This window comes from Gymnodraco acuticeps, unplaced genomic scaffold (genome assembly GCF_902827175.1).
Source record: "Gymnodraco acuticeps unplaced genomic scaffold, fGymAcu1.1, whole genome shotgun sequence".
Taxonomy (NCBI): Eukaryota; Metazoa; Chordata; class Actinopteri; order Perciformes; family Bathydraconidae; genus Gymnodraco; species Gymnodraco acuticeps.
The window spans coordinates 1-13223 of NW_022991314.1; the positions used below are offsets into that span (position 1 = coordinate 1).

At 42.2% G+C, this 13223-nt stretch overlaps 1 protein-coding gene across 1 annotated transcript in view; it reads right to left on the bottom strand.

Moving 5' to 3' along the window:
* Positions 1–248: 248 nt before the first annotated feature.
* Positions 249–13223, bottom strand: part of LOC117562447 (nesprin-1-like) — a gene marked incomplete at its 3' end in the record, with an annotated part of 36277 nt that continues 23302 nt past the window's right edge. Inside the window, exons 24-48 of the mRNA XM_034240272.1 lie at positions 12912–13046; positions 12469–12630; positions 12127–12335; positions 11917–12025; positions 11651–11815; positions 11390–11557; positions 11084–11248; positions 10490–10630; positions 10240–10400; positions 9713–9869; positions 8385–8612; positions 8204–8302; positions 7784–7971; positions 6562–6685; positions 6232–6398; positions 5910–6063; positions 4949–5604; positions 4452–4631; positions 3826–3979; positions 3230–3388; positions 2375–2557; positions 2164–2265; positions 1794–1997; positions 1105–1312; positions 249–361 (exon numbers count right to left, since the gene is read on the bottom strand). Coding sequence (XP_034096163.1) covers positions 249–361; positions 1105–1312; positions 1794–1997; positions 2164–2265; positions 2375–2557; positions 3230–3388; positions 3826–3979; positions 4452–4631; positions 4949–5604; positions 5910–6063; positions 6232–6398; positions 6562–6685; positions 7784–7971; positions 8204–8302; positions 8385–8612; positions 9713–9869; positions 10240–10400; positions 10490–10630; positions 11084–11248; positions 11390–11557; positions 11651–11815; positions 11917–12025; positions 12127–12335; positions 12469–12630; positions 12912–13046 — 4491 coding nt within the window. The remainder of the gene's footprint in view (positions 362–1104; positions 1313–1793; positions 1998–2163; positions 2266–2374; positions 2558–3229; positions 3389–3825; positions 3980–4451; positions 4632–4948; positions 5605–5909; positions 6064–6231; positions 6399–6561; positions 6686–7783; positions 7972–8203; positions 8303–8384; positions 8613–9712; positions 9870–10239; positions 10401–10489; positions 10631–11083; positions 11249–11389; positions 11558–11650; positions 11816–11916; positions 12026–12126; positions 12336–12468; positions 12631–12911; positions 13047–13223) is intronic.

The window sequence follows — 13223 nt, forward strand, 5'->3', positions numbered from 1 at the left end:
GACTTTTTTGATGACCTTCATCAAGAAGTTAATAAAGTAAATAATGTTGAGGATACGAAATTCATTGTTACAATAATTACTTATATCTGTAAACTGACAATACAACTTTATTAGGTGTGTCAACGTTTGACATCACCTGATAACATCAAGAAGTTATTGAAACCTAAGAGGCCTGCCCTGTATATGCTTTTGGTTTACTGCTCCAAGAAAAATACATTTAAAAGTATGACATTAAAGTTCAACGTTACCTTTAGTCTTTGCAACTTGGCATGAAGGATGGCATCATCTCCTGATTGGTTAGAGCAGTCTTTCAGCTCCGACTTCACATCTGTGAGACGGGAGTGGAAGTCTTGGACGAGCTCTGCTCGGAGGAACAGAAACAACAGGTAAGCTTAAAGCTAAATAAAAACGGTGACAAGTTGAGAAAAACTGATGTATGGTTAAGTATTTAACAACAAAGAAGGGAGGAGAGTGAGGAGAGGCGATGTGTTGAGGCAGATGGGAAGTGTGGGTGTGTCTACGCTGTGCAGCGCTGGGTTACCTTGGCAACAAGCCAAAAATGAGTCCCTCGAGAGCAGATGTGACGAGAGCAACATTACTCTCCGTGGCACAGGTGTGTGTCTGAGCAATGGGAGCGTACCAGACAGTGTGTGTCAATGAGTGTGAGTGTAGTGGGCGGATTGAGTGTGCCCTGGGGAAAGATGTAGGATAATCAACACTAAATCTGTTGCACCACTAACATGAACGAATGACAATGCATCATGAGTTGTGCACTATTTCAATGGATGATTATGAGATTTTAAGTGCTATTAAAAATGTGTACTCCTACTTAGAGGAAAAACTGTTTTTTTTAATGTTTCATAATATGAAACACTTATATAGTCGAGCCAAAGTATCAACTCATTTCTTATAGTCAGATAAATTTAACTGAAATAAGTAAGTTACTCCCAGTCCTGACTGTGCTCATTGTGTGATGTTGCGGTAGTACTGATATGTCTTGAAGCACAGAAAACAAAAGAAAATAACAGTCTATAATATTTTGTCTCCTCTTTTTAGTGTTTAAAGACATCAGTGTCCCCATAATTCCACATTCCTATCTCTTACCGTTGAAGTGGAGCTGTAGCCCGTCCTGCAGGCTGCCTCTGGTCTTGGCACAGCGCTGGGCGACAGCCTCTGTTCGCTTGGCGATGGAGGTGAGGTCAGAGGAGAGGAATGAGAGCTCCTGAGAGGGGTGAGATCTGCACAGGGCACTCAGAGAATCTCTAGCCGAGTCCATGTCTGCCCTCTGTTGCTGCACCACGCTCTGCAGGTCCTGTACATGAAAAGGTGGAAGATCGCAACTAACTTAATCCATCTCCCCTCACAAATCTTTCGGGGAACCTACTATGGTCTTCAGGTTATGTAAAAACCTGAAGTGCCTGACTACAGCTAGTGTTTGGTTTATTCATTATGGGCTACTGTAGTAACATGGTGGTGCAACATGGGTTCTTAGTGGGAAAGAACTCGCCCCCTATGTACTGTAGATATGTTAACGAAAAACTACAATACTTAGTTTAATGTGATAATACACTCATAAAAAACATAGTTATGATTATTATAAACCATCTCTGCCTTGTTAATTGATGGTCGATAGTAGTGTGAAGTTACAGGGATAGCGATAGAAATAGTTAAACCTACTGTAGAGGGAGACTGTGTTGTCACTTTTTTATCAGAAGTATTACTTTTCTATATACTGTATAATATGGATAGGTCTGGAATTATTGTGTTCTTGTATCACATTGAAGGTGTCATACCTTAACTGTACCAATGTCTTCAGGAGAAGTAGCTTCAGTGAGGTCAGATAAGGAACCCTCGACCGCCACCAGCCGCTCGGACATCTGGGACATGAGGTCCTCCAGTCGCTGCTTTTGGAAACTGAAGTAGGTCAAAGTGTGTTTGGCCTGGTTGTACACTTCATGTGCATGGGCCATCTTCTTCCTCAGGTCTGACTCCAGGACCTGGTTACAAAACCAAAAATCCATATAAATATATTTCTATATTCATTTTAGGTACATGTAATTAGTATTTGGGTTTGTATTTCCACATCAGGCTTAGTAGACAATTGGAAAATAATTATTTCTCGTAAAAAGGTCAGAAAAATCCTCCCAAATGTGTCTTCCATACCTGCATTTGTAACGGAGTTTCCTGCAGTTTGGCCCGCTCCTTCAGCTCTGCCACTCTCTCCTGCAGGGTGTCCAGCCTCTGCTCCCTCTTCTCAACCTCAGCCTGCAGATCAAATTACCAAAGAATTCAATTAAATCACGCCTGCTAAGAACTCATTCTAAATATTATCACACCATCATCCTTTTATGCATTCTGTCCAGTGGGCTCTGACCTGAAAGGTGGCAAGATGGGTCTCTGTCTGCTCTTTATCACTGAGATTGGTCACACTGTCATTGAGATCAGCGATGGAGTTGGCGGCCCATTGGTTAATATCCTGCTCCATGGATTTCAGGTCGTCCCACAGAGATACACAGTAGCCCAGTCTCTCTGTGTTGGTTTGTATTTTCTCTGAGACCTAAAGGAACAGAGACCAGAATTGTATCTGAGTACAGCACAGAATACGTCTCAATCAACAGGAGAGGTAAGATCTCCCTCCCTCTTGTGTTTAGTTGTCTCTCTCTTTAACAAGGGACGGTATGCTTTACTGGGAGATGGAAGGAAAACAAGGCCTAATTGGTTTGACAGATGTGGTGATGAGAAGTGAGAGAGAGAAAGGGAGAGAGGGGGAGACAGAAAGGCAGATAACACGTCGAGACGTGTTTGTATTTCTGTCTCATTTGTGACAGCTGAGCAGCCCCTTAAACTAAATCCCTCAAGAGGAGAAAATGAAAAAAGAGAAAAACTGAAATAAATATCATTTAAAGAAGCGAAGCACAAGTGTTTGGCAGAGCTGTAATCTGGAAGACATAATTGATTTCCCCCCTCTATAGTCAAATCAAAACAACACCACAAATCTCTTTATGCTCTTCATAGTCATTATCATGTTTCGGCACAGGGAGAATTCATGAAGGACCAAGTGTGTGGATGAGGAGAATTCATTAATGTCAAAAAGTATTATTTCACCATGACTGACTAGGTAGATAGAGGATGTATCATGCTTTTCCCTCAATAAAAAAACCGCCCAGTGACTTCCGCTGTCAGGCCCTCTTTCCTCAAACAGGTGCATGTGTTATTGACTACCACTCACCTCCAGCCACTGGTCCCTTAACATCTCCATGTCTCTGTGGAGGGAGCTCGCATCAGAGTTGGGAACCTTCTCCAGCTCTCTCTGCAGGTCCTCCACTGTGCAGATGAGCTGGTCCATGTCTTCCTGTTTTTCTCTCAGCTCGGCTTGCACCGTGTCATGCTAAAGAGACAGGGAAGAGTGCAGAAGGAATGACAACAGGCCGCCACTAGAGGGAGAGATACTGTATGAACAGGGAGGGTACAGTATAAGGGGTTTGTTGTTGAATTGCAGTTCTATTGATGAGAGTTTGCAGGAAAAATCTGCATATTACATTCTGAGACGTCTAAATCAATAACTGCATAATTACATAGTGCAGACGTTTGGGAAAAAACGAATTGTTAATGCTCAGTTGGTATATCAGGAAAGATATAGACTAGTTATACACAATATAACAAAGATTTGAAGAATGTAATATCTGTCCTGACATACCTTGGTTGACCTTGACACCCATTTGTTTTGATGTATGAATCATATCTATACATCTTGTGCAATAACTGCATAATCTGAAAGAAATATCCAAAACAATTCATAATTTTCTCATGAAAAAAAGTACTAACTCGTGTAAAAGTCCTTTTGGCCTCCTGAGCATTGTGGTTGTGGTCGGGCAGATTGTGAGCAACAGCCTGAGCGTTCTCCACCACAGTGGTGAGGATTGACTTCAGGTGGTGGAACTGGCGTAGAAGATCAACCACAACTCCACTCTGTTCCTGACTGCATTAGAAAAGAGAGTAATAAGGTCAAGACTATTACTTGGCATAATAATAATAATATATAATATTTTTATAGCGCCTTTCAGGAAACCCAAGGTCGCTTTACAAGTCGGGTAGGGGGGGGGAGTAGGGGAAAAAAGGCAGACAGGTTAAGGGGGTGGGGGGGGGGGGAAGTAGCGGAAAAATAAACCTATTAAACTAACTGTACAGTGGCGAAAGCCTTGGTAAAAAGGTGCGTTTTGAGGGCTTTTTTGAAAATGTCCAGGGTTGGGGCGCTGCGGATTTCGGGGGGGAGAGAGTTCCAGATTTGCACTAGATATAAAAGGAAAATACAACATACTTTGCAACTGCTGTTTAACTATTGTGTTTCTATATTTAAATTATAAAATATTCTGCACAGTAGGACCAAAAACAAACATAGACAAAATGTACAGTATGAGTTAAAATCCCTCTCTGCCTTCCCCCGTCCTCACCCATTGTTGATCAGAGTCCTGACGTCCTCCCAGGCAGTCTTCACCAGCGCTACCTCCCTGAGAGCCTCCCCAGCCAGCTCACTGTCTCTGAGGGCCAGCTGGCTTCCCTTCTCCTCTAACCACCTCTGGGAATGCTGCAGGGACTGGAGCTCATCCTCCAGCTGGACGAAAAAACGCAGCCTGGGAGAAATAGATGCAGGACACAACAATGGGGATTACTACCCTGATTCCAACATATTATACACATTTTTTCACATTTAAAATGATATTTTGGCTCCATTTATATAAAGGAATATTCGCAGTTTGGCTTACAGTAGGTGTGTGAATGAATAGCTTAGAGGGTGCACTTGAAAATGACAAAGTATATTCAACAATATGGATGACTTACAAAAACTCTTTAAGTTGTTGGTAAACTTAAAGTTATGATCATTATTTGCTACAACAATATATATATATATATTTAGGGGCCTGAATTGTGTTGATAACCATTTACAAACCTTTTTTGAAAGGCATGTACAGTGATCTCTCTGGCCCCCTCTTGCCTCGCTTCATTGTCCAGTTTGTTCAAATTCTTCATCACCTCCTCCTTCCTCTCCCTGAAAGAGGTCCATAATGCTCCTAAAGCGTCTGCTTCGCTCTGCCTCCACCCCACCCCCCTCTGCACCTCCTCTAGAGCCATCATCAGGGCCACTGCCTGTCCCCTGCAGGAGGTTCTTCCCTGAGGGTGGCTCAGGTCTCTGTGAGCCTGCCACTCTGCCCCACTCAGGTGAAGGTGTGCCTTGCTCAGCTGCCCATCCAACCCGACTGCCTCCGCCTCTAGCCTGGCTACGTCTTTAGCCACTTCCCCTATTCCACGGTGCAGCTCTTCAGCTTTGGCGCGGTCCCAGCTCCCCCGGCCCTCCACTGCCTCATGAAGGCAGCGCACAGTACGAACTGCAGCTTTATGCTTCTCAAGGAAAGTCTTCAACTGATTCAGGCACTCTTTACGGAGGAGCAGGAGGCGCTGGGATTCACTGAGGGGCTGCAGGCAGTCCTCTCTCCAGCCTTGGAGCTGCTGTTGGGCCTCCGAGGTGGAGCAGTGAAGCAGGGAGGACTCTCTTTGCTGAAGAGTCTCTCTCAGCGATGCATGTGCCTGTAGCTGCACCTCATGCTCCTGCAACAAGATGGTTCAATTAGATACATTTACATTAGCTCCTACAGCAATCAATACATTACATTAAATGTCACTTGTTAGACGCTTTTATCCAAAGCGACTTACATACTCAATACTATGGGCAATCCCCACAGGAGCAATTTGGGGTGAAGTGTCTTGCCCAGGGACACAACGACATGCTGACTGCAGTGGGGTTTGAACCTGTGACCCCCTGATCCAATACAATCCAATGCTTACTCTAACTACTCTCATATACAAAACCTATGAAGGACATGTTTGTTGACAGCAAAGTATTGATTTCTCACCTTCAGCTGACTAATTGCAGCCTCAAGATCAGCAATATCAACCTGGGAAGAGCTTCTCAAGCCAGACAGGAAGTGTTCACTCCTTTGGGTCAGAGTCAGCAGTGCCTGATCAAATTGTTCCAGCTTTGACAACTGACACTGCAGCAGCTCAAGTCTAAAAGAGTGGAGACAGGCAGTTTAGATTAAGATAATTACTTTTGTTACAATAGTAGTTTATCTTAACAAAACAAACACCATTGAACCACAACATTTCGCAGGTCGAATTATGGAGGGATAAAGTAAAATAATAAAACATTTGTATGAAAAGTTAAACGAGAGATACCGATGTGATATGCTGTTCTTCACAGAAGTGCATCTTTCCTCTAGTTGTGCGAGATCGTAGCTGAGCACTTCAACACAAGTTTCAGATGCTGTTGGGTACAGACACAGAGCGAGATTCACAAGCCCCTGCAGAAGAGCCTCATACGATGCCGTCTCCCCCTGCATTTCCTGGATGGGTGAATCATTATTCAAAGATGAGGCAACACAAAAACAGCAGGAAACACTCTGAATTAGGTGAAGCAAAGCTGAAAAAAGGGAAGAAAAAACACAAATGCAAAATGCTCATTTAATGTTCAGTGAATAACAAGCAAGAAATATAAAAATGATTCACCTGCACGTTGAGTAGTTCATTCCTGAGTTTTTCTTTGTCTGCAGAAAGCAGGTCAGTGTCTGGACAGCAGACAGACTCACACCTGTTCAGCCAGTTTTTCATGGACGAATTCTCCTTTTCAAATCTGCAGAGACAATACATTACAGACAAATGAATTCAAATCAAATACAATTTATGCAGCACCATTTTGAAAATTATTATAATAAAAGCTGATCTAACAATAGATTGATAGTAGCATTCTGTTTACACACGCGCACACACACAGAGTACAGTGTGTGGTTTTTCTGTTATTATCTGACCAAGCCTCAGTATCATTGACAGGGTCATAATAGGGCAACCATATCTTGCCAGAGCACCCAGAGCTGTAAGTAATCCCTCATAAAAACACCTGCAGGGGAGAAGATTGAGGATCACCCAGATACACACACAGACACATACTGTATAAACTCAGCTGAAGTTAAGCAACAGTTAAACATGTAAATGGTTATTATAACAAAAGTCACTGACTTAATAAAATAAAACAAGCACTAAGCTTGAACTCTCTAAACAGCTACAACGTGACTGCTGAGACAGAAGAGAGAGAAACAATTGCTCCAATCTATTCTCCAAGTCTATTGTGTGATCAAAGAAAGCGATGAGAGAAGCATATTATTAGAATAGAAATGCTAAGGCTGACTGAGACAGACAGATTGAGTCAAAGACAGGATCTCGCTTCCCTACACCACACGCAGATAAGGGAATAAAAGAGGAAATTGACATAGAAAGTCGAATTCAGCAAAAAGAGCAGAGGCACAATAAAAGGGAAACCACAATGTTTATACAATCAGAATAAGATACATGTGTTAAAGAAACAAAACCTGACAGACATTATTTTATCAAAATGAAATCCTTTTTGAGCCAGATAACATTTGTTTGTGCAATGTGACAAACTCCTCAATTGTCAAACACTCCTCTTGTAAGTGTTTAAGGGACACACACGAGGTAGAGAGCACGACTGTCCGCACAGCTAGGCATCGCAGCAGCTGGCAAAACATCCTGGATACAATCTTAGGTAAGCTCATGATGACTAAACAGAGGACTTGTTACACAATAAGAGACACTTTCAGATAAATATGCATGGGAAGGTTTTTTTTTCATAATTTTAGTAACATCGTTTTTTTGGCAACTTCCCCAACCTTCTAAAAAATGCATTAACATAGGCTCACATAACTGTTTGCCCTACCTTTGCCACAATGACAGAAGGCTCTCTAATGTAGATTGCTTTTCTGCTGCCTTTTCCAAAAATTCTCCCTGTTGCTTCTGGAGGTTAGCCACCTCTCCCTCCAGCTGGCTGCCCTCTGCAAGCCTCTTCATGGCTGAACACAGAGCCATCAGCCTGGGGTTCAGCTGCTCAACCGCCTGACAGACATCCTGGAGGAAACAGATATGTGCTTGTCATCAGATCTGCGGACTAACAAGTAAACTCTTGAATACAGTTTCAAACTATAGATTACAGGTAAGAAATGTTAATATAGTTTAGGTTTGAAAAAAATAAAGAAAATGTAATCCCTTCAGATTAGTTAGTTAGTTGTTAGTCAACCTAACATTTTACACAAATAATTCCAAATAATCACATTCAGGCATACATTGAGTTTCATCTCACCATATGATCCTGGAGGCTCTTGTATGTCTCAGATGATGATGAACAGTATGTGAGAGGACAGTCGAGCTTCTCTTTAAGGTCACTCGTTGCCTTCTTGCACTGACAATGAAAAAAAATGCACTTACTCAAAAATGTACCTTAATTCACAATTTCTGCACCTCTCTATTGTGCTGCTGCATACCTGCTCAAAGTTATCATTGTATCTCTGCCAGTAGGAGGCGCTCTGGATGAGCTGCCCTCCCAGCTGCTCTGCTCTCCCCTTCAACTCTTCCCAGCAGCGCCTCATCTGTGCGAGTCGTGTCCGGATACGTCCGGCCTCTCCAGGGGTCACAAACCTAGAGAGAGCCTCACAGTCTGCCTCCATGTGGGCCAGAGCTGCCCTCCTCTCCTCTAAACCGTCTGCCACAGCCTGTAGGGATGCAACGGCAGAGGAATGCTGATCAGGAAGGAAGTAAAAGAGGCTTGTTTTGGGAGAAATACAATAAACAAGATACACCGAAAAACAGTAGGAGAAAAAACATGTGATGAGACTTTGCTATGTTTTATCTCAACAGATTCCTGTGTCTATCACCAATACAAAATGTGTCAGGTTCGTAAAGTTCCAGAAAAATTCAAGGTGATGGAACAAAAAATAACCAACAGTGCTGTTTCTGGATGCATGAGTTTTTTACTCACAAATTACCAAATAGCAGCTGCAGGACTTCTTAAATCCTGTTATCTATAATGTTTTCCGGGAGAACAACAAGGCTGTGGTCTGTCAAATTAGATTATATTTCATTCAATATGATCACTTTATTTTCTGTATCTTAGTCTTCACTGCAGCTCTGACCCAATTTTCCCCTAGGGTTTCATTAAAATAAAATCGTATTTTATCTTAATCTTAATAACCCTCAGGGCACCCCAAAACACTACATGCACATGGCCAGAAAGCTATCTTTTTTACCGTGATGGGTACCACTTTATAATAAGACTACCCTTATAAAGGGTTTAAGAATAGTTTGTAATTCGTTTATTAATTAGGTTGTGAACACTTTATAAATCATTAATAAGCTTTTATAAGACATGAGATAAACAGGGCAACTGTGACCGGTTGCTTGCCAAATAGTGAGCCCACATTTATCTGTACTGCTATGCCTTATATTGGCTACCTAGCTTACTTCGTCTTCTTCATCAGCCAGCATCCTTGGTATCTGTTGTTCACCGAGTCGATTCTCGCTATGTAGCCAATATAAGGCTTAGTCATCTTGCCAAATAGTGAGCCTGTGTTGATGTATGAAAACTATGTTAGAACTGGTTTATAAATGGTTCTTAATGATTAATAAAGGGTTTACAACCTAATTAATAACCTAATTATAAACCCTTTATGAATCCTTTATAAGGGTAGTCTTATTATAAAGTGGTAACCCGTGAGGTACTAAAAAGTGTTTGGATTTTTTTGTTGTAAATACCAGAAGATGATTGAAGAAGTAGTGAAAAATAAGGGGCTATAAAGGCTGCAGTCAGTCCTACCTCCACTGTGATGATGTGTTTGTCCAGAGGATCTAAGGAGGAGGTGGAGCTGACAGCCTCAAGCTCTTTCTCTGTCTCATTGATCCACTGAGAGAAACCCTCTGATTCACTGCTGAAGCGCTCCCACCACATACACACCATCTCCACCTGGACAACACTGGCAGACAAAAGATAAGACATTTTGTATACATAGAGGGCTGAAAACAGACAAGCACACAACAATTGAGCATCGTGAATTTGTAATCAATTAATCTTGTCTTTATCTAAGTTCAATTTACATTTTCAATTTCAAGGCTTTATTGTCATGTGCACAGTAGCAGTGTAGGCAATGAAATATTTAAGCCCCTCCAACAATGCAACATTATATATATAGGATATAAAACAAATAAAACCAATAAAATAGCGCAAGAAATAACAGAATAGAAATAAAATAGTGCAAGAGAATGTTGAAAATATGTTTGAGGAGAATACAGCGTAATCCATATCATTTAAGGGGGTGGGAGGCTTTGGATAAGGATGGGACATACTTCTTGTTGAGGTGGTCTTGAAGTTGTGCGACTGCTTCTCTGGTGGTCTGGGCGTGCTGCAGAAGAAGAGTTTGGTTTTTTGGACCGAGCTGAATGTCTGCTGCCTTTTCCAGGAGGAGATCTGCTCGCACAGAACACTCCTCAACCTTTGTGAGGAGCTCCTACGGATGAGAGAAGCCAATGTCTTATATGAGTGAATGCAGAACAAACACTATATGCATGCAAATACACATGTACTGCACATACACACCTTGGTATGCTCCAGTTCAGTTTTCAGGCTGTCCACGCTGTTGAAAATAAGTTCTTTGTGCAGCTCATTGTTGGTGTTACTGATAAACCTCCATACTGTTTCTCTCTCTGCTTCAAAATGCTGCCAGGTGCTCAGAGTTTCCTTGAGGTTATGAAGAAATATCAGAATAAAATCACTGGGTATATCATAAATCTTTCTCTATGTAATGAACATAGCTTCATTTCAAAATCTAAATTAACTCAAGAGTTTAATTGTGAATATTTTAGAGGGACAGACACACAAACATTTAACATTTATCTGTGATGTTTGGAGTATTTATTTTACGTTTTTTACATGTTTTCTTTATAAAAGTTTCTACTCCAGGTATCTTGCAGACACATATGTTTTTGGATACACGTGTTGATTTTCTAATCAATTTGAGGACAGTGATAGAAGTGTTTAAACAAATGACGATGAAATACACATTAACAAATTAGCATGCAATTTAAAAATCAATATTTGGACCAATCAATGATGACTGCAGGGGGGTGTTGGACTCTCACACATGCTAACATTAGCAGACTTACACGATAGAAAACACCAGGCTCAATATACCTGCAGGTTGTGCTCCTTTGCCCCTGATTTGTGGTCGACATCTCTGAAAGCTCCCTCCAGCTGATGTAGAGACTGACTGAGACCCTCGCCTTTCTGCAGCTGGCGGCAGTGGGCCACCAGAAGCTCCGCCTCTCTCGTGTTAATATGCAGGCGCTTAAGGTGGTGCTATAATAAACATAAAGAAAAGAAAAACAAAATGTCAGAGGAGAAAACAAATAGTTTTGAAGCAGTGGGGAGTGAAGTTTAAGTATCGTTTTCAAAATATCTTTACACATCACCACTTTCCTGCCTCCACATTACACACACCTGGTGAATAAGATAAAGTTGTTTGGCCTCCTCCAGCCCCTCAGCATCCAGGATGCTGCTGATCTGCTCCTCAGCCTCCCTTCTCACCCTCAGGACCTCCTCGAGAGCGCCACATACCTCCTCCCTCAGCTCCTCGTACTGAAACATAGCAGAGCCCTCCTCACCCCACTGTGAATGAGGGAAACAGAGGATCAGACAGAAAGAAGGAAATACAAGAGATACATCTTAGTATTCGGAATATCTCAGAATATCTCAGAATACCTGGCAGAGTGAAGAAAAGAGTGCCCGCAGGTCAGTTGAGAGTTTAGCCAAGGTTGTTCTCTGTCTCTGGACCTCCAGATCAGAGCTAACCTCAGAAAGCCCAGCAAGACGGCTCTCAAGCCACAACAGGCTCTCTTCTCGGGCATCTACTGCTTCCTGCAGAGTCTGAAAATAGTTAAGGGAATGCAGGTTTACTAAGACTGAGCACTAATGAATCATCACATCATCTCTGTGCCGACAGCAGGATATATAATGTGCTTCCTAACCTGAACAGCAGCATCCACTTGTTCCTGATGGCTGGAATTCCTTGCTGTTTCTCTCAAAAGCCTCACATGCCTCCTCTGGGATGAGAGCCAATCAGAGATCTCACAAAACCTAGAAAAAGGAACTACTTTAAAGCACCTCCAGTAATCAAAATGTCAGGCTTTAAGATGTTGCAGATACCGTCATGTCTTTGAGTTTTTGTCGAGCTTTACCTATCATTCCACTCTTTCCATTTATCAGGGTGATGCTCCAGTTTGAGATAGGTGCTCTTGATTTGTTCTGTAACCTCCTCTACAGTCCTCCTGGTGGAGTCTAGCGTTCGATAAACTGGGTCATTGTCAGGTAACTTGTGACACAGATCCTCCATGTTTCTAATCCTCTTCTCACACAGAGTCACAGGTTTGCGTTCCCTGAAAAAAGTCTGGAGATAAGAGAGAAGGGAATGTTACATGTAGGAGGCTCCAAAGTGATGATGAAGCTGACGTTAAGTGATTTTATCTCATTCTATTTCACTCCTGGTTTAATCTACTTTAAGTTTTAAATCCAAGGCTCACTCTGTGCTCTTTGATCACTCGCTCACTGGTGCAGGTGCCTGACAGAGCTTGCATTTCTCTGTCCAGCTCTGATCTGCAGTCTTTTATAATCACAGCCACTCTGCTCCACTCCACTTCCACTTTTAGACGGAGCAGATGAGACGGTACCTCGCTCTGGATGTCCTGTGGAAAAGACAGAGTAGGACAGACATGGTAGATAAGATATACAGTATAATAAACATGAGTTTCAGTCTCATATTGTATCCTCTTCAGACACAAAATATCCTCCAGAGAGACTGAGAGGGTTGCATTTTAATCTAACTAGTACAGGTTAATTGGAAACAGACTGGAGGGAACTCTATCAAAGCCAAAGGTCTTCCTGGTTAAGTTAATGAAGTATCGGCTAAGCGCCTCCAGAGATGTACAGTAATTAGTGAGAGTGTTAAAGCACGGTGACCCCTGACCTTCCAGTGTTTGTGCAGCCTGCGGACAGTTTCTTGCAGACCCTGTTGCTCCTCCTGTGGAAGGATGTCCGTCAGCTCATCACACGCCTTCAAGAACACGCTCAGCAACCGCTGGTCCAGCTGCCCAAAGAAGTCCTGTCCAGAAAACAAAAAAAGATAAAAGAGAGAGAAGCATTCATTAAGTTTCTATTGTTTGCTAGGTCTAAAAACAGAGTGACTTGCAGAGTATTTTCTGTAAGTTTTGCTACTGTAACTGTGCGTCTTTGTGGTCCAGAGAAGATTTAGCAGCCAATATTGTTTTTGTACATATTA